At 52.7% G+C, this 19,325-nt stretch overlaps 5 protein-coding genes across 5 annotated transcripts; 4 read left to right on the top strand and 1 right to left on the bottom strand.

Annotated features, from left to right (window-relative positions):
- Positions 1-1,768: 1,768 nt before the first annotated feature.
- SMAC4_02075 (mitochondrial 54S ribosomal protein uL15m) lies at positions 1,769-3,217 on the top strand. The gene is made up of 2 exons (XM_003350314.2): positions 1,769-2,198; positions 2,321-3,217. The coding sequence occupies exons 1-2, from the start codon at positions 1,861-1,863 to the stop codon at positions 2,919-2,921; spliced, it is 939 nt and encodes a 312-aa protein (XP_003350362.1). The 5' UTR covers positions 1,769-1,860; the 3' UTR covers positions 2,922-3,217.
- A 449-nt stretch (positions 3,218-3,666) lies between these two features.
- On the top strand, positions 3,667-7,992 carry SMAC4_02076 (uncharacterized protein). The gene is made up of 5 exons (XM_066089703.1): positions 3,667-4,667; positions 5,194-6,039; positions 6,089-6,228; positions 6,283-6,876; positions 6,933-7,992. Exons 1-5 carry the CDS (start codon positions 4,103-4,105, stop codon positions 7,140-7,142), a joined length of 2,355 nt encoding a protein of 784 aa, XP_065946963.1. The 5' UTR covers positions 3,667-4,102; the 3' UTR covers positions 7,143-7,992.
- A 235-nt stretch (positions 7,993-8,227) lies between these two features.
- On the top strand, positions 8,228-11,247 carry SMAC4_02077 (uncharacterized protein). Its single transcript, XM_003350316.2, has 4 exons — positions 8,228-8,762; positions 9,059-9,102; positions 10,144-10,217; positions 10,276-11,247. The coding sequence occupies exons 1-4, from the start codon at positions 8,667-8,669 to the stop codon at positions 10,974-10,976; spliced, it is 915 nt and encodes a 304-aa protein (XP_003350364.2). The 5' UTR covers positions 8,228-8,666; the 3' UTR covers positions 10,977-11,247.
- A 508-nt stretch (positions 11,248-11,755) lies between these two features.
- SMAC4_02078 (mitochondrial 37S ribosomal protein bS6m) lies at positions 11,756-13,147 on the top strand. Its single transcript, XM_003350317.2, has 3 exons — positions 11,756-12,005; positions 12,111-12,142; positions 12,382-13,147. The coding sequence occupies exons 1-3, from the start codon at positions 11,982-11,984 to the stop codon at positions 12,677-12,679; spliced, it is 354 nt and encodes a 117-aa protein (XP_003350365.1). The 5' UTR covers positions 11,756-11,981; the 3' UTR covers positions 12,680-13,147.
- Positions 13,148-14,405: 1,258 nt separating this feature from the next.
- On the bottom strand, positions 14,406-18,089 carry SMAC4_02079 (uncharacterized protein; the record flags this gene model as incomplete). The annotated part of the gene is made up of 2 exons (XM_066089704.1): positions 17,595-18,089; positions 14,406-17,453 (listed from the first exon to the last, which is right to left on the bottom strand). Exon 2 carries the CDS (start codon positions 17,304-17,306, stop codon positions 14,406-14,408), a length of 2,901 nt encoding a protein of 966 aa, XP_065946962.1. The 5' UTR covers positions 17,307-17,453; positions 17,595-18,089.
- Positions 18,090-19,325: the final 1,236 nt, after the last annotated feature.

Below are 19,325 nucleotides of genomic sequence, written 5' to 3'. Positions count from 1 at the left end.
TCCCTTGCCGCGATGGTCGATGAACAATATTCTGGAGGAAAGGAAACCACCCGTTCGGATGCAGAAGATACATACCTCGTTTTTGCACGCCATCACAGCAGAGTCGGTGCCAGGATCTTGCGACATGTCAGAACCCTCGGAGACAACATAACCCAACCCAGCACGAAGTTGCGAACATTGCGAAAACCCTGTCGATTTATCGCCAGATTAAAATCAAGACGCTTCGTTCAGATGATTGTGCCGGACAATTCCAACGATGCATTTGATGCGAGTCCGTGACCTGATGAGAGTCGTCCAAAAATCCCGGTAGAGGTTACGACAATTGCGTCGGGCCTCAAACCATTGAGAAAAAAAGACGAACGGTATAGGTGACAAGCCTGCAGTGATTGATGAAACGAGGTGCTCATCAAACTTGAGATATTAGAATTCCATTAAAAAATCTCCAAAATGTATCCCACAATATCGTTTGGGTGGATGAAGCAAGACAAAGAACAATACTGTAAACGTCAGAAGCGTCAAATGAAAGCAATGGCGCTGATGATGAGCTTGCTGCCCCCGATGCAAGTTGTTGCCGACTCAGAGTGCGCACATCAAGAGACGAAAGGGGTCACGTTACGGTCGCACCCAAACCACCTATCACCCCTTTACCTCCCCTGTCGGAACACAAACCCATTTATCAACCCCACAACACAAAAGAAAAATGCAAGAACGACATGTCCACCCATGATCGTCATGCATTTTCCAATCGAATAAACAAAACAAAAAGCTAAGTCGCCCTGTTGAGCTTGCGGAACGAACCTCAATCCTCCAGTTAGCGACCTACGAAAACTGTACCACAGGATACCGACGCACCCGGCAATGTTTTCATCAACGGAACCGCTGCGCCTATAGACACAGGCTTTGGGGTCTCGTTGTAGTAAACGGGTCGGATAAGGGAGCTTATATGGTGCCCTACAGGCGGCAGTAGGCTTGGCTACCTTAGGGTGGGCGGGAAGAGCCGGTCTTGTCATCTGATGTTTGGGGGAGGGTGTGCCGGCCGGTTGACGGCGGAAGGTGCGGTGGGTTTTCTCGTAGCAAGAAAGAGGTGGTAATTTCGCTTCCAAATCGAGGCGCCGAGTCCTGTGATGATTCAAGCAACTCCCAGACCGGTGCGGAATAGATGTTGCTTCTACCTTTCTGAACACTCACGAAAAGCTCCAAGTCGTTAACACTCGAGGTTGACGTGCCTTCCAGGCGCCCTACGCAATTATTTGGCGTGATTCGAACGCTGATTGCATCTAAAAACCAATTTTCATCACTCACCAGTAGTCTCCGGGCATGAAATGTGTTTGTATATTGCTTATGGCAGACGTATCGATACTGTGAGCATTACCAAGTTTTTTTTCCACACAATATTTTCGCGATGCATCTCCAGTTGCCAAGAGACACTCCAATAGTGGCCATCTTGCTTTGGGGGTGTATCTTCAGCGATTAAAGTTGAAGATATGTGGATGGCACCTAGATCTTTAAACCCAGACGTAGACATTTTGATCACACTGACCCCCTCACACACTGATTCATATCCCGTGTAAGTGATATCGAAGATGGATATTTTGGAGAGTCACCATCTCTTGGCGAGGACGTTGGATGTGGGAATAGGTTGCTGACTCAGCCGTTCATCCGCTTTGGCTGCGCGGGATTGACCAATTCGGGTGCACGGTCCACCCCCGCGACGGCAGGCGGTCGGAATTTGGCGAGCTGGGCGCGGGTCCTGAACTTTTGTTTTCGGGGAAGTGCCGTTGCTGTGAGGAACGGACCTCGAATTCGGAAGACTGCCCGCCCCGACCCATCACTCCCGTGTCCTCCGCCTCCGCCTCTGCCATGCCTCCCAGGTTACCGCTCGCCCAGGCGGCGCGATGCTGCCAGGCCTCCCTCACAGCGACGAGACCTTCAGTACCTGCCTCGTCGTCGTCCCTCATTTCCCTCTTCGCCGCCCTCTCCGTCCAGACCAGAAGCGCATCCATCCTCGCCAGCTTGTCCGACAACAGGGGCGCCTACCACAAGCGCATCCGCAAGGGTCGCGGTCCCTCTTCTGGCTATGGCAAGACTTCGGGTCGTGGTATGAATGGTCAGAAGTCCAAAGGAAAGGTCAACCCATGGTTCCAGGGTGGTCAGACGCCTTTGATCGTCTCTCACGGCCGCAAGGGTTTCGTTAACCAGTACGTCGTCCTCCATGACCTCCCCGCTATGCGCCATGTCCAACAACTCCTCAACCAGTTGTCCGATACGAGCTATTCATACCAAGAACTTACTAGCGACTAACCACTTGTGTCTGTGATAGGTTCGCTGCCGACATGTCCGAGCTGAACCTCGACAAGCTCCACGAATGGATCGAAGCCGGCCGTATCGACCCCACGAAGCCCATCACCCCCAAGGAGATCATCAAGTCCGGCATCATCGGCAGCAGCATCAAGGACGGCATCAAGCTCCTCGGCCGCGGCAAGGAAGGGTTCAAGATCCCCATCAACATCACGGTTTCGCGCGCGTCCGGTTCGGCCATCGAGGCCATCGAGGCCGCCGGCGGCAAGATCGTCACCCGATTCTACACTAAGGAGTCGCTCAAGCGTCTGGTGCAGGGCAAGTCTCTCCACACCGATAAGCCGCTGCCGGTGGGCAAGGAGCACGTGGAGGAGATCCTGGCGCAGGCGCGGTCGCTCAAGAAGAAGTACTACCGCCTGCCGGACCCAACCAGCCGTTGGGATATCGAGTACTACAGAGATCCGGCGCATAGGGGCTATCTCAGCCACCAGCTCGCGCCCGGCGAGTCGCCCAGTTTGTACTTCAAGGTGCCGACGGGCGGCGAGAAGGTCAAGGTGGTCAGGGCCGAAAAGGTCAAGGCCAGCAAGACTGGGGATGCGGTGGTGTCGGAGAAGCTCTTCTAATGAACACGAAACACACGAATATTGCCTGGGATTATGGGCGGTTTTTTTCAAACCAAAACTCGTTGTTGCGCTCTTCCTCCTTGTTGTTGTATGATAGGTACTGGAGTCCGTCCATGGCTCTGTAGTGCTTTTTTGTGTTGTATTATTATCATCCGCGTATTTGTCAGTCCAGCCGGCGTCTAGCTCGTTGGGCCTCGTACATATCTCCAAGAACGGAGTGGATTCCCATATGCGGCCAACACTCACTCCACTTGCTGACAACGCAAGCAATTATGAAAACCCCAAGCATATCGACGTGTTCCTGCTTTTGCGATCCATCGTAGCCATGAGGATTGCCTTTATCGTAAATACCACTTTGCTGCGTGGTGACATGGTCAACATTGGATCTCAAAGACTTGCTGTCCGTACCTGGCAGTCGGAAGAAGGCCATTGGCCAGTGACATGTCAATCCCGCAAGCTACCCCGGTCAAAGCCCCATTCCCGCCCTGGCCGCGGTCCATTCCTTCCAGCTTCCAGCGGGAACGGTCCATCCGTCACAGCGCGCTTCCCACTACCAAAAGCCACTGTATGCAGCCCTCCCGAAGGGGATTGTGTCAGCCTTGGAGTCGGCGCGCCAACAGTGCTGTGCCCATGCCGTAGCTGTGCCTGTTCCTGCCCGCCGCGCGCCGTCATCATTGATGCATCTTGACTTTCTTTTCCTCGAGCAGCAGCAGAGCTAGAGACAAAACCTCGTCGTTGTCAACATCTTGGACTTGCTTTGACTTTTTTCTTCTTTCTGTTCGTTTTCTTCTTCTTCCGGATCTGGTCGCGATAGCTTCATCTTTAAACTTGATCACTAGTTGGCTTTTCCATATTTGCCCTGTCCCATTGAGGTTGGTCCTTGCCAATCCCAACTCGAGCTTACCATCAGCAGTACCTACATCCAACAGCCCTCCGTTGCATCCAGATTACGAGTCGCATTACGACGCTGCCAGTGAGATTCACGCCGTCAACCGTTGCAGAAACAGGAAGCCTTGCAGAGTGCAGTGGCCTTACCTTTTGCTTTAACCTCGCCTTGCGCCGAACATCTTTTCTTCTGAACTCAACTTCGAAACTTTCTCCAACAGACTTACACACCTTGAGCCTTCGGTTGCCCGTCTCTCGAGTATCCTCCCTCCAAAGCTCCAAGCTCCAGCACAAACATGTCGCTCTTTGGTAGCTCCCCTCCCGACGACGACTCGGCCGCCCTCAACTCAGCCAAGATGGCCAACAACAGCGGCCGCTCGACCCTCTTCGACAACAACGAACCGCCCACTGCCCGCTCCGGCAGCGCCCTATTCGCCGACGATGACGATGACTCGGCGCCCTGGGACATGCCCACCCCGCGCAAGCAGCGCAGCCGCGCCGATCTGATCCGCAGCCTCCTCCCCTCGACCGACGTTCCAGAGAGCTATATCGAGACGTTCGACGCAGTAGCCCGTACAGAGAACAACAGCGGTAGCACAAATGGAAGGATCACAGCCGGAGGTGTTGCGCGGACACTCGCAGCGGCCAAGCTTGGCGCCGATGACCAGGCGCGCATAATGGGTATCATTGCCCCTGCTTCGGCCTCTGCTACAGGCGCTGGTAGTGGGGGTGACGGTGCCAATGGTGGGGACGCTGGCTTGGACTTGGGCAGGAACGAGTTCAACGTCCTGCTGGCCTTGATTGGCCTTGTCCAAGAAGGGGAGGTCGCCAGCTTGGACGGCGTGGACGAACGACGACGAAGTGAGTTCTCTACTTTTGATTTTTTTCGTTATTTCTTTTTTGCATTGTCCAATCCACTTTTGTATTTCCTTTTTTCTTTGTGGTCTACAAACGTATCTGCAGTGCTTCGGCGCAACAAGGTGTCGGGGCGCGTTTAGTTTCCCGGTTCTTCAGCTGCTGCCGCTGCTGGTGGTCATCCATCCCAAGTCCCAACCTTCTTGTAGTTCTGCCAACCCATTGCAACCAACACGAACCTCGAATGCGGTCATATGTCATCCCCCGTTTTCGCTGATTGATTGTTACCGCCAACTCGATTAACCTTTGGCCTGTCCGTCTGTCTTCTTTCCTCCTACTATTTCCAGAAACATATCCTCCTCTTCACCTGTCTATCTACCCCATATTCTTCTGCCCATCACATCATCTTCCTTGTTGGTACTTTGCGCGCTCCGCAATCCGCAACCGCCTTGGTCAACGCCATCGGGGGGTGGGTCCGTTAGTTCTTCAGTGTCATGGCAAGCTAACCTTCTTGCGTAACCTCGCTATCCAGAACTTCCCCAGCCCAAACTACAAGGTCTTGTTGAAAACGTGCCTACGCTGCCAGATCTATCTGAACTCGCTGCGAAACCTCCACAACGACCCGTCACACCACCAAAAGCCCCCACCCCGTCTCCTCCCAGGCAACAGCAGCAGCAACAACAACAACACCAACCGCGCACGCTGAGGAAAGTTTCAATGGAGTACCCCGAGGATCCGTGGAACGCGCCCGACCTGCACAAAGGCCACAACCATGGCCCATTAGAACACTCGACGGGGCACAACGGCGCCGCCAATGTCCCTCGCTCGATCGGCGGCCCTGACCTGAACGGCAATGGCGCTGTTTCGTACAGTACGAGTCCCGAACTGACGACGACCAGCACCGCGCTGCCGGGCCGGACTACTTCCACATTCACCACCAGCCAACCACCCTCGGGTCCCAGCTCGATTCATAACGTCGCCGAGTCGATTCAAGAAAGCAATGGCGCCTGGAACTACTTTCCCGGTAACTCCTCGGTAGGAGGGTTTAGCGAGCCAGCAGACAATGCCATCACAAGTCCATTTGGTGGAAGTGGAGGAGCTGGCCAGTCCGTTGGTGGTCCGGTCGGCGGTTCCAACCCCAACCGAAGCATTGGACATGTCAGGTCGGGAAGCAACGTGGAAGAGAACATTCTGGTGAATCTGATGCCGGAGAAGGAGGGCATGTTCATGTTCCAGCACCACAACTACGAGGTCTCGAGCATACGACGTGGCAGTAAGGTTGTCCGACGATACAGCGACTTTGTATGGCTGTTGGATTGCTTGCACAAGCGGTATCCGTTTAGAGTCTTGCCATTGTTGCCGCCCAAGAGGGTTGCTCGTAAGTTGGATATAGTTCCGGAGAAGATGGGCTACGCTAACAGGGACAGTGAACGGCAACCATCTCTCTAACGATGGAGCCTTTATCGAGAAGCGCCGCCGCGGTCTGGCTAGGTTCCTCAACGCTCTTGTGCGTCACCCGGTTTTGGGCCAGGAGCAGCTGGTAATTATGTTCTTGACGGTGCCTACGGTATGTCTACCTATGAATTTCTTGTCTCTGCGCATATGCTGACGTGTGTTACAGGAACTGGCTGTCTGGCGCAAGCAAGCTACAATCTCTGTCCAAGACGAGTTCACCGGCCGTACACTACCACCCGGTCTCGAGGACTCGCTTCCCCCAACTCTAGAGGAGCTCTTCGCGCGCACGCGAGCAGGCGTTCGTCGCAGTGCCGAGCTCTACATTAGCACCTGCACCATCATGGATCGTCTCGTGAAGCGCTCAGAAGGCGTAGCAGCCGATCACGCCCGGATGGCTCTTTCTCTGATCTCCCTCACCGAGGCCAGTGCCGACACCTACGCCACCGACAGTAACGACGTGCCACTGCTCAATGACGGGCTACAAGCTATGGGCAGGCACCTGCGTACTGCACAGACTCTGATGGAAGATGAAGCTAAGGCTTGGGAAGAAGGTGTGTTGGAGGACTTGAAGAGGCAGCGAGATGCGCTAGTCAGTCTACGTGATCTGTTCGACAGGAGAGAGCGTCTCGACAAGGACAATATCCCGTTCCTGCAACGACGCATCGAAACGAATGAGGCGAAGCTACAGGCGCTTAACGCAAAGCCAGAGGGGATGGTTAAGCCGGGAGAGAAGGAGAAGGTTGTTGAGGCGATCATCAAGGCAAGTCCTTTTTCTCCGTTATGCATATACTATCAGTCTACTAACACCTTCGACAGGACAAGGAATCCATTGTCACACAACACAACCGCTCAGTATTTGTCAAGGAATGTATAAGAGACGAGCTACGATTCTTCCAGGGCACGCAGTACAACGTGTCGAGATTGACGCAGGATTGGGCGCAGGAGCGAGTCAAGTACTCGGAGATGTTGGCAGATAACTGGCGAAGGCTGCTGGATGACTTGGAAGGCATGCCGCTTGGGGATTAGGTGAACTCTGAGGGGCATGGGCTGAGTCGAACCATTAGAGGTGGTGGTGGCCGAATTGTTGGTGGTCCAAGAAGAGGTGGTGACATGGGGAAGAGCAAGACCATGAAGGTGCACGGGTCGAGCCATCGGCAATGGGGCTTCTACAAACCTACAGGAAGCGAGAACAACAGAAGCGGCACCGTCAACGACAGAGTTGGTGCCACGGCAACAGGAAGGGTTTTTTCTGCTGGTGGGGTGGTCCATTGGGCTTGACGGATATTGATGATGAGATTGATGACGACGAATTATGGACAACGAAAAGAAGGTTACAGTTTCATGATGGGGGATGTGGATGAGAGGTTTGGGGATACCAGCTACTACTACCAGGCATGTGCAAAAATTGAGGGGGTACGGTATGATCGGATGACCTTTGGTTTGGGGTTCTCCATGTATGACTTTGCTATGTTACTCATGTTTATGGCGTTCGCATATATGATTGATTGCTTTGCGTCAAATTGAGCTGTATGTGTGTGGTTTGTTGTAGGGGCATTCTGTAGGAAGTTGTGACGATACTGGACGGTAGAAGAGATGATGTTCCCGCCTTGAAAGATATTCTCCACATTCGTAAAATCGTCGGCGTGATTTCCATGCTTCTCGGGGTTGTTTACTTGAAACCAAGCAAGACCGTTGTGTAAGTGATGATCTCCACGTGTGAATACCGACTCCGGCCTCCGGTAGGGCGGGTGGACCGTAAAGAAGTCCGGGCATCCAATCCAGCAGTCTAATGCCAAGACCCGGGGACAAGCACTGCCGCCGCGGCAGACACACAACCAGGCGGGTCGGGTACGGTACGTAGCGGGAAGGTGTGCACCGCACTGCACTGCATGGAAGTGTTGTGGTCGCAGCGACTTCCCCCGCCATGACGTTTTTTTCTCAGCCTTGCCCTAGCGGGACTCATAGCGCTGAATGGTTGTGGTTGCAGTGGGCTTTTCCTTGGTTCCTCCGCCCGCGGCGGCCCCCTCCGTCCCGCTTCGCTGGGTACCTAAGTACCTCCAAGTGCCCGCTCTAGGTAAAGACTCGCTCCCCCTCCGCCTTCCGATGTTTCGACGAGACGCGCGAGAAGGAACGAAAGCAACTTAACCTGCAAACCGAAATCCACGGCATCACAACTTACCATTTCTTCAAGCCCAACCCAACCTCGGTCCCATATCTGCGCCGCAGTTCGTTATAAACATAGCAGACCGTCCAACAGCGCTTCGAGCTTCCTGTCCGTCTGCCACATCACCAACCAAACAGCCGATCCCGCCTATCGGCCTCTGCCCCGCGACGAACTTTGGGCTCGCAAACCGACTGAGGTCAAACTCGTGCCCGAACAAGTAACAAGCTCTCTCACCTTCGCCAAAACAGAATTTCTATCAGGCTATCACAAGTCGATAATACACCCAAGCATAGCTTCCCATCCTTCGATTGTGCCTTTCCGCCCAGCACTCGAAGAACGAACGACGAAAACTCCCCCGACGACACAACGTTGAAAGACAACCAAAAATGAGTAGCTCTAGGTTGCCCTCAACGGCCACCCAGAGGCAGAGGGTGGCCCAGTTTGTCGCTGTCACGAACGCGTCCAAGGACAGTGCGCAACGGGTGAGTTTATATACAACCCTCCAGGCAGCAAAAGCCCAAGAATATCCAATGTCATGGGAAGGAAGGGATCGTGTGCTGCTTTATCGCGAGAAGGGAACCTCGGAGACTGTTGTCCCGCAGGAAGGCTATATGGTTCTCTATCGGTCCGACTGGACTTGTTGCCTACCATGCTATGCGCCTATGCAACAACGTCCCTTTCGCTTCACAGCTCTACATTTCTACCTAACTTTCTACCCTTCACGTTGTGCGAGTACGACTACGAACAAGAAAGCTAATATTTGAACTTTGAATCACAGTATCTCCGAAACGCAAACTACAATGTCGAACTTGCTGCGAATCTGTAGGTCACCTTCCGTCCGTCCTCATCCCTTCTTTGCAACTACCGACTATACCCATACCATACCCCCATGTAAATTTGCAATGTCGCACCACGGAGCACAGCACGCAATATCTGTATCCCCTCGAATTATACGTTGGGACGTAGGAGAAGTGTTTCGTTTCGGGGCCGGGTCGAAGCCGGCCAAAGAAGACGGTCGTTCGGATCAGGACTCCCTACAGCTTTCCTACAGCTAGTTACAAGCTGTTTACCACCAATGAGTCCTACAAGGGATCGACATCCCGACACAATGTCTTATTAGGGAGTCGTGTTGCGGTTTTCCTTTTTGCAACCGTCAACATCTGTCTGCAACCCCTGGGTTTTCGTTTTCTGTTTTGAAGGAAACAAAACCATCATTAGACGGGAGATGAGAGAGGCGCTACGAATGCAACCACGCCAACTACATACACTGCATTTCGAATGCACACCGCGGCCACTCCAGTGGAGCCCTCCCCAGGCCAGGCTATCTCTACAGCTCAACCTTGAAGTCCTTCCCGCTGGCGAATGAAAGCAACAAGACCCAGACCCCTTTCCCATCAAAGGCATTTGTTACCACTTTTTGCACTTCAACTTGGCTCTTCAAAGACACACAGTAACATGTTTTCGAAGCTGTTTGGTTCTTGTTTCCAAAAGAGGAATGGGCGCAACCCAGCCAAGCAAGCAAAGTCGGCTACTCCAAGCGAAGATGCGACTGGGACTGAGACGGAGGGGAGCCAGAGCCACTCGCGGTCACAATCTTACTCCCGATATCCCCGAATAATGACGGACAATGATGAGCCTGGGTCTTTTCAGTTGGAGGATCTCAAGTTTATAAAACCTGTCATAACCACCACTAGAAATGAGGAATTGGGTCCACTGCGCAAAGGTCCCAAGGGGATATCGAACTCGGAAGTCTTGGGAAATGCGCCAGAATTAGAGTTCGTGTTGGCTTCTGATTGCCTTGCTTATTATTTTGAAGATTATCAGGTTGAAAAACGGAAGACTAACTTTATACTTCGAATACAGGTATATGAACGATCGGGAAAGGAAGCGAGGCCCAGATGATGCGTTGAATCAATTGTTCGACCGTCTGATCAGCGGTATGTCTCTATGGCCTCTTTACACATTATTCCCCTCGTACTAACTAACCTCATGTAGACGAGGACCGAACAACAGCAGGAGCCGGAAAACCCGTCGACGCCATCGGCGCCGAGTCGGCCCAAGCCTACATCTCCTCCATGGGCGCCAACATTGAGAATTTCGAAGCTTTCGTGGTCCTCGAAATCGTCCGTGCCGACTCCATCGGCCAAATCTCACGCCAAGGTTTCGTCGAAGGCTGGACCGCCGTCTACCTCGAGCAACGCATCCCCGCCGACCCGACCGCCCACAGGAACTACGTCCAGATGTGCATTCAGAACCTGCCGCAAAATCCGGCCTACTTCAAAAAGGTCTACCAGTTCGCTTTCGGCCTGGGTAAGGCGGAACCTGCCCAAAAGGCGCTGGAGAAGGATGTCGCCTTGGTATTCTGGGATTTGTTCTTGGGTACCGCCGAGTCTTCAGATACGGGAGTACCGGGACCACGGCCGTGGAAGAGCCAGAACGTGGATTGGCTGGGCGCATGGAAGCGGTTTTTGGCAGAAAAGTGGACGAGGAGCGTCAACAAGGATATGTGGAACCAGACGCTGGCATTTGCGGAGAAGACGCTGGTGGATGAGACGTTGGGCTTTTGGAACGAGGATCAGGCGTGGCCCGGCGTGATTGACGATTTCGTGCTCTGGTGTCGGGAGGAGGGGATTGCTAAGGCGCCTGCTCCCGGGACAGCAGGTGGAGGGGAGGGTATGGATGTTGAGGATTACTAGAAAGTTTGTCCTAGTGAGCAGCATCTGTGGAAGGGGAAGGAGAAGAAGCGTTGAGGACCATGATATTACCAGCGGATGGTGGGAAGGCTTTCGTGGCTATCATGGGCCATGGCAGGCAGGCTTGGGGTTATCATCCCTCTTCGAATATGTTTGAACTGCGGCAAAGCGGCGCATCCATCGAAATCTCAGAGGTCGGAGAGAAGGTGGTTGTGGTTGGTTCGCAAAGAGCAAAGAGCAAAGAATACATTTACACAGCGCATTCCCAGATACACAATATCATAAGAGTATACACTTATAACCACATGGAAGTGCCTTCGGGAGGTGAATGAGCGGCCTGAGAATCAGTTTTGGAGCAAGTAGTTTTCGTCGATTTAGAAGACCGTTTCATTCTTGATAGAGCTATTAGAACTAAATCTTGGGCAGATCAGTAGACCTCAGACATGTTTCTAGAATCAGAGGTACGTTACCGAGAGAGACGTGAGAGTTGAAGAGACTAAGTAATGTAAACTAACCAAGTGGTTTTCGCCCACTTTTTACGAGTTTCATTCGTTATACACCTTTCAAACCTGCTTCTTTGAGAGACCAATGACCCCGACAAATGTTTCTACAGTTACTGTTGTTAATAAGAGGTGAACTTGAGAAAGTGGGAAGTCAACAACCTCCCTCCTTCCTTTACCAAGGACGTACACCCAATCCGGTAAGCGGTGAACCTGGCAGAATCTCGAACCTCTTCTCGAGCCCCACAAAATTTCCAGCGGCACCCGGCGAGCGGCACACCCGCTGCGGCACTGCGGCAACGCCTTCTGGGCCCGGTCACAACAGCAGCCACAGCGGTACCTTGAGGTTTCCAGGTGTGGGGCTCCGAACTTCTTATCGACGCCGGCCGACGTCGAGTTCCAATCTACTATACGCGCTTTCGATCGCTTCGCATCGCGAACAACGAACGTCCTTGGTCTTCGTCTTTGTTTCCCCCCAGCCGACCGCCCAACCACCAGACAAGACAAGATGTTGTATGAGACTATTGGTATTGTACGTCACTCTTAGTTACTAGCAATGAGGTCGAAGAAAGAGAAAGAGGCAGACAGGCGGAGAAAGGGAACAGAAACAGACGTGCTAACTTCAATCTCGAAATAGGTCCGCCCGGGCAACATTGCCGAGGTGAAGGAGTATGTTTACCCTCCCATCTGACCCTTCCTTTCTTCCCACCCGACTTCCGGTCGACTTCGAGCTCGTTCTCCCTACGTATTCGACCAGATATTTCCCCGTCAACCACCGCAACCGCCGCAACCACCACCACCGTCATGCCCCTCGACCATACCTTCCACCTCGAACTCCCACGAACCGACACAACCTCACCTCTCGACTCTTCGAATAACGAACTAGTACTAACATACAAAAAACACAGACTCGTCCTAACAGCCGGCAAGCTCATCCTCAACCAAGGCGGCGTAATTCGCGACATCAAGAACTGGGGCACCTTCCTCCTGCCTCGTCCCATCTCCACCAACCAGCAGCGCCACACGCGCGGCCACTATTTCGTCATGCGTTACGACTCCAGCATCGCGACGCACGAGGAGGTTCGCAGGACCATGAGGGCGGATCCGCGCGTTATTCGCACGGCGAACGTCAAGTTGGGCGATGGAAAGCTGGAGACGTTGAGCCGGTTTGGGGCGATTCCTTGGAGGAGTTTGGAGGAGTCTTAAGCTTGTTGTGAAAAGCAAGCTTGAGAGGGGATGGGGATGAAGTAGGATGGGTCGGACAGAATAGGGAGAGGCGGTATGGCGTGCACAAAATGGGCAGGCAATATGAAATGACTACTGGTTCGCAACCTGGACGGCATCACTACACTACGTTCCTATTCCACTCAAGGCCAACGAACACCCTCAACGAACGCACAAGGACAATCAACGGTTCGACCAGACGGTACGGCATGCGGACACTGGCAGATCAAATATGAGGGAAAAGGACGTCCAGGGATACTCGATGGATGGTGGCGGCCAGAGCCAGTCAGAGGAGTGGTTTCTGTTCGTTGGGTCTCTATGCTGAAGGGTCCTGCGATATGGGTAAAAACATCCGTGGTGGCTGTTGTTCGCAAATCGGCTGGCAACACGCTCCCCGTTTTATTCCCTCTCTTCCACCATGTACGATACGCAATATGAATGTTATGTAAAGAGGAATACGATACCATAAAGACACATTGTTCCCTTTCTTGCAGTCCTTCTTCTCATGCGGGATAGCAAAGAGCTCAAATATCGACCAGCTTATCTGGGAAGAGCCCGAGTGCATCGGCGGTCCCTAACCTGGCCATCATCCTGATGTCTCGAACCAGCGTATATGAACCGATCACAATCCTCCTCCACGAACGTGTCTACCATAACGACGGTGCTTCCTTTCATGCAGTTCATCCTCTCAAGGAAGATAACCAAGAGTTTTGACTCCGATCACTGTGTCTATGAAGAACCCGGTTCCTTGGAAATCCTTAATCTGTTGTGCTTCCTAATTGCAGGTCGAACCTTACCTGAATTGCCTTTAATCCTACTCCGTCAACTCGCCTTCCAGCCGTAAATTGTTGAACCCTCAAAGTTCCTCACGAAATACGAATCCGTCTCCTCAACTCCAGTCACAAAGGGCATCTGTAACCAGTCACTTTACTCCAAGGCCACGACTCAACAGCAACCACGCGATACCTCCCCTATTATTTCTGCTACTCTAATTACCACTCATTCTTCGCTCACAACAAACTTTTAAACGCAATATTCCACCCCACCAACGCCCGCAAAAGGACAAGCAGTAAAACAAGCTAAGTAGTAAAAAACCACCCCTTGACGCTTTTTCGCTGCAAGTACATATCCTACTCCCCAGTGAGGCTGGTGTTAAAGCCATAGTTAGGAAATGCAAGGAAGAGAGAACATATAACATACAGTACAGTACAGTACAGCAACTCCCAAACTCCTCTCTCCAGATCAACAATGGAACAAAACGCCTGCAGAAGAAACCAGGAAACACCCACAGTCGATGCTATCGATGCCACACACACACACACACACACACACAAAAAAAAAACAGAAAAACACAAAACAAGAGGTGCCGTGAAGCAGAACATCTGGACGCAAAGGGGAAAAAAAAAAAAAAAAAAAAAAAAAACCAAATTTAAACCGCCACCGTGAAAACTTCGCCAACACTTCTCACATACTCTTCCGTCTCTTCCTCGCCAATATGATGATCTTTCAGATATTCAATACTGCCAAACGACCCTCGATACGTCTCGAACGCTCAGCCTAAATGATCAAGGTACTGATCGGGCTTGATCTGCGCGTGCCATGCCCTCAACTAGCGACCAAAGGCGCATGCATATCTTCTTCCGTCCCCTAGCTCCGTATTGCGGTTCTCGAGATGGTCGCGCTTTTGTTCGCCAGGGGAATTAAAAGCCTATTCATCCTCATGCGGCAAGACGACAGAGTCCATATCGTCCCAGGCTTGTTCGACGTACGCCCTGTTTTTCAGCAAGTCAGTAACAACTCTCACCACATCAACCACTCTCTCATCCGGAACAGAAAATAATACATACGCAGTACTCCGGACAACCCTCTTCCCCTTCTTCCTCAAAAAGGTCAAAAACCGCCTCTTGGTCCTCTCCCTCTTAAACCAGGCCAAGACATCCCCTCTCGACTCATCCTCATACCCAGCCTCCTTCTTGACGCTAATCAAAATCTTCAAACACCCGCTTCCCTCAGGCGCATACACCACCTCCTCGATCTCCTCCAGTCTCAAATGGAAATCGATCGGCTCCTTGTACACGCCCCAAGTCACACGACGGCCCTTGACGTCTTTGAGCACCTGATGTTCGAAGCAGTTCTCCTCTCCGCGACCTGTCAGGTCCTCGCCCGTGCCCAGCCAGTGCCAGTATTGCGTTATGCCTGTGTTGGTGGTCATTTCCCGGTGACGGACCTGTAGCAAGCGCCAGTCGACTTCTTGGATCTTGTCGCCTGAGAAGGAGTCGTCCGAGGTGTAGCCTTCGTAGTAGAGATCTTCCTCTGGAGCGAGCATCTTGAGGGTCACGGAAGGGGAAGGTTGGTGGTGTTTGGCGACGGGAGGATGGGGATGCGCGTGGGCGTGACCGATGTCTTCTGGGGCAGACGGAGGCGAGGAATGGGGGGATGGGGGTTTTGATGGGGCAGTAGCTCCGTCGGCTTGAGGGGGTTCTGTGACGCGGAGTTGCTCTTCCATGAGAGACTGGTTGGCAGGGTCATCTGCCGCAGGAGCAGCAGCCTTTCTCTTCTTGGTTGTCTTCTTGGGAGCTGATCCGTCCTCTCCCTTATCGGCCACGGAAGGCTTGTAACCCCTCGGCCGGCCAATATTTCCAAATCCGCTCTCGCTGCGGAGTTGTCGAAGTTTGGGATCCGAGTAGAGGTTTTCCACCGCCTTGCCAAGGTTGAACTTATCACCCTGCTCCTCGTGCATTTCGTGCAGTCTGTGCCTAAGCCATTGCGAAGGCGTAACGTCCAGCTGTTTAAACCTAGCAAGTTCATGTAGCACCTGTACCATACGATACAAGTTATCATAGCCCGTGTATGTTTTGTTGATGAGGTGCTTTGCCATGAGTTGATAGGGGTGGAACTCCCCATTCGCCAGAAATTCCAAAACCAGCTTGCCACGATTCTGTTGACGGCCAGCCAGATATTTTGTCGACGCCGCGCCGCCCTCGCTTTTCAGCTTCTCAAACTTTTCTGACCACTTCGTCAGTTGGGCTTGGACCGGCTCTTCGAGCGCGACCCATTCGGGATCCCAGTAAGGATGGTCGGGGCCGATCCTGGCGAGGGGAACACCGCGCATGCAAGGAGGATCCGTAAAAACGGTTCCGTCATCGCGGAGAGCGAGCACTGCTTGGTTGATGGGCGGGAGGTCCTCATTGTGATCGCTGTCGGGTGCCGGGCTGCCTTCGAGGGGTGTAGGAGCAATCGAGTCGGGCTGTACACTAGACTTGCGCGTGCTCGGAAGTGACTTGCGCCCCGAGGGCAGTTTGGATCGTGCTGGCTGCTCGTCTCCGTTGGGTACGGTGCTGGCCACCTTGACTGTCTTCTGACTCGCCGATGCGCCGTTCACAGCCTTGAAGCCACTGGTAACAACGGGAGCTTCCTGGGCCCGAGCCACCTCCCCGTTCGTGGCCTGTTGATTGACTTCAGCCATCTCATGATCTGCATGCTTAGAGGCACCACTGCATCCCTGACGATTCCACTCGCAGTTGCCGCACCTAGGGAACCCCTCAGCATCCAGGATGATACACTGCGGGAAAACACCTTGGCGAGTTTGGCACGACGCGCAGGGGGTTTCCTGAACGTCGCCCGTAGCTTGGATCCAACAGCTCAACCACTTGGCGCCCTTCTTGTCGCTCGGCTCGTAGATGGTTTCCAACGTCTCGGTGGTAAAGTTTCGTCCCTGGCGGATCTGAACGTGGCGCTTGATCGGCTGTTGCTGGATATGCATGGTCAAATGGTTCCTCAGGTTGATGGGCCGCACATGGCCGACACACACTCCCGCGCCATTGTAAACCTTGGGGAGTTTGTCGAGGTCCACGGCCCTTCCATCCAGCCCGTTTTCGGCCCTCTCCTTCTGCTGCTGTTGTTCATTGCGTAGTTGCTGTTGAAGGTCCTGCTCCTCGCTCGGCGTCCTACCACTTTCCCTAGGCCGGCTAGGCAACGCATGTCGTGGCTGTTCCTCTCTCAGCGACGTCTCCCGCTGCGACGACAATCCCGAAGGTGAGCCATTCCCATTTCGAATTTCGCCCCCGACCATAGCAACCACGCCCTGGGCCTTCTTTGCCAACATTGCCAAAGTTGCCGGGTCCTGCGTTTGCTCCCCCGATGCCGCATTCCTCCTGCTCTCCTCAAAGTACCTCCTCTTCAACTCATCATCTTTTTCCCTCTCCTCCCTGATCGCCTCAAGCCTCCTCTTCATATCCTCCTCCTTGGCCTTCCTTTGCGCCTCGATCTCCTTCCATTGCTGATCAACGGCCTGGAGCTGTTCCAGCAGCTTGACCCGCTCCTGGCTGAGCCGTAACTGGCGGTCAGCTAGTTCGGAATTCTCTCGGTCAAAGGCCTCGCGCAGCTCGGTATCTTCGCGTTCGCGGTGGGCGTTGGTGGAGGTCCAGTACTTGGCCATGATTTGGTCCCAGGCTGTGGCGTTGAGGTTCATGGGTGTGTCTTCTTGTGAAGCGCGGGCAGCAGCGCCATTGGTGGTGCTTTGCGTTGTTGTGCTGGCGCCGGTGCCATTGGTGATGGAGTTGCCGGATATCATGGTGCCGGTTCGAGCGGGAAGGGCTAATGGTGACATATGGCCTCCCTTACCGCGTGGGACGGGTGTGGTACACAGTCGATAATAAAATAAGGAGGTAAGGTCGGACCTAGTATTGTACTCTACTAGGCAATGAACGCTTGATCTCCTACTTGGCCGGTGTCTTGGAACCGAAACTGGCGAGGACTGAAAGGAATGAGTTAATAAAAATGAAGTTGGGAACAGGAAACAGGATTAGGCAAACGAAAGTGGAGGAAAATGTGTGAACGTGGCAAGTTTAGGAGAAAAACTGAGGTTGGGCCAGACTCAGATGAAGTGAATGGTTACCTAAATGGTGGTGCATGTGATGGCACCGCAGTGAGTGAGGTTGGAAATGTTGCGTGGTATATAGTATAGTAGTTGCGTCCTCCTCATGCACTTTGAATGGGAGATGCAGGAAAAGGAGAAAAAGAGGGAGGGGACGTGCGAGTGGTGCGGGCAATTACGTCCCGGATGGGGGGGTTTTATTACTTCTCGGGGGAAACGGTGAGATCAGATCAGACGGGGCCAGTATAGATGATGTAGATAGGACCTACTAAGTATTGTGTGTGCACACAAGCGGAAGTGGAATGGGAGATTGGATACGAGGCGAGTAAAACCCAAATGGTAAGTGATGAGATGTTGCGGTGATACCTCACTACCTAGTTGGAGAAAAAGATAGGGCAAGGGAAAACAAGAAGTATCGGAGACCGGAAGGCGGTGCAAGAAAGACTAGAAGAAAAAGATGAGATATGACACGCGCAAGGCAAAAAATGGTGAATGAAAGGTACAAGTCAAAAGTACCTTGATGATTTTTTGATTTTTTTCTTGCTTCCCACACGGTTAGGCTGCGCAATGTTTTCCTATCATTACGAAACCAGCTGCTCCTCTCCTCATGAGCTCCTCCCCTCTATAGGACTGCGACTGACTGACTGACTGATGAGACAAGGCAGCTGCCATGTGCGTGCATGGACATACGATAATTAGTATTGCCATTAGGCCCTATTACATGTGCTGGACGTGGGCCCGGACGTGGGGTGTGGACGAAAGGGAATGGGGATGGGATGGGCATGTGGACTGGCAAAAAAAGAGTGGATTAGTTTTTGCTATCTCTTGTGTGTTGCTATTCCAGGTATCCCAGTGTAGAAGTTGTATCCCTGGAAAGTCCTATAGTCAGTGATCCCAAGTACCCGCCGCATATGTATACGGTGGTGGCGGTACTTGTGAGCTGTCATGGCGTCTATAGGTGGCAGGTGGTAGCTGTAAAATGGAGTCGAGGATTTGGGGAAAATTACCGAATGATATTTTAATTTGGGCGCAACCGGTCCTTGTTTTGGTTGCACATGCCTTTCGCTCCCTCGTCCGTATAGGGGGTGATGCCAACCTAAGGGAGACTAGTTGGGAACCTGACAGATTTCCCAAAATGGGTCACGGTTGCACTGAATAACGAGGGAGGGATTCTCACAATATCAATGCGACTCATCTCATCCGTCATCGCTTCATCCGTCTTATTATCATTGCTTGTAGTGTAATAGTGCGCGCGACACTGTCAGCATCTTTATGAAAGGAGAGATAGTCCCAAGGTGTGTGGCCATGACGAGTACTCTGCAGTGAGTTAAGTGCCGAGTGTGCAAAAAGCTCGGATTGCCTTTTACCCAGGTCTAGGCAGGAAGACTGAAGTGACAAATGTGACAAAGAGCGCGAGGGAATGGAATAATTACTCCGGAAGCCCCAATTGATTGCATCGCATCGTCGGACCCGAAAAGCGCAGAAAAGAAAACGCAGCAGCACGAGCTGATGGGGCCGCCGAGGGAAGGAACCACCAACGAACGGCCAACCGAACCAAATGTCCTATACAGACAGAGAAAAGGAAAGAGAGACCCATTCATCATTGAAATATCATCTGGTAAGGAACTGAAGTGGTAAGGACAAGGGTCCCACCGGAAAAAGAGCGAAGCGTGAACTAAAACTAAAATGATTTTCGTGACGTTATTGACAATCGAGCGGAACCTAGCGTCGTCCAGTTTTGTTGTATTCCGA

This window comes from Sordaria macrospora, chromosome 4, assembly GCF_033870435.1.
Source record: "Sordaria macrospora chromosome 4, complete sequence".
NCBI lineage: Eukaryota > Fungi > Ascomycota > Sordariomycetes > Sordariales > Sordariaceae > Sordaria > Sordaria macrospora.
The sequence above is the reverse complement of the archived record's forward strand: the minus strand, read 5'-3'. Positions and strand labels throughout refer to the sequence as shown.

Bases quoted from the DNA above. Each gene is read 5' to 3' on its own strand.
- SMAC4_02076 (XM_066089703.1), top strand. From the start codon at position 4,103: ATGTCGCTCTTTGGTAGCTCCCCTCCCGACGACGACTCGGCCGCCCTC. The intron at 6,040-6,088 runs GTAAGTTGGATA...TAACAGGGACAG, and splicing joins GCCGCCCAAGAGGGTTGCTC to TGAACGGCAACCATCTCTCT. The intron at 6,877-6,932 runs GCAAGTCCTTTT...CACCTTCGACAG, and splicing joins TTGTTGAGGCGATCATCAAG to GACAAGGAATCCATTGTCAC.
- SMAC4_02077 (XM_003350316.2), top strand. From the start codon at position 8,667: ATGAGTAGCTCTAGGTTGCCCTCAACGGCCACCCAGAGGCAGAGGGTG. The intron at 8,763-9,058 runs GTGAGTTTATAT...TTTGAATCACAG, and splicing joins CCAAGGACAGTGCGCAACGG to TATCTCCGAAACGCAAACTA. The intron at 9,103-10,143 runs GTAGGTCACCTT...CTTCGAATACAG, and splicing joins GTCGAACTTGCTGCGAATCT to GTATATGAACGATCGGGAAA.
- SMAC4_02075 (XM_003350314.2), top strand. From the start codon at position 1,861: ATGCCTCCCAGGTTACCGCTCGCCCAGGCGGCGCGATGCTGCCAGGCC. The intron at 2,199-2,320 runs GTACGTCGTCCT...TGTCTGTGATAG, and splicing joins CGCAAGGGTTTCGTTAACCA to GTTCGCTGCCGACATGTCCG.
- SMAC4_02078 (XM_003350317.2), top strand. From the start codon at position 11,982: ATGTTGTATGAGACTATTGGTATT. The intron at 12,006-12,110 runs GTACGTCACTCT...ATCTCGAAATAG, and splicing joins TGTATGAGACTATTGGTATT to GTCCGCCCGGGCAACATTGC. The intron at 12,143-12,381 runs GTATGTTTACCC...CAAAAAACACAG, and splicing joins AACATTGCCGAGGTGAAGGA to ACTCGTCCTAACAGCCGGCA.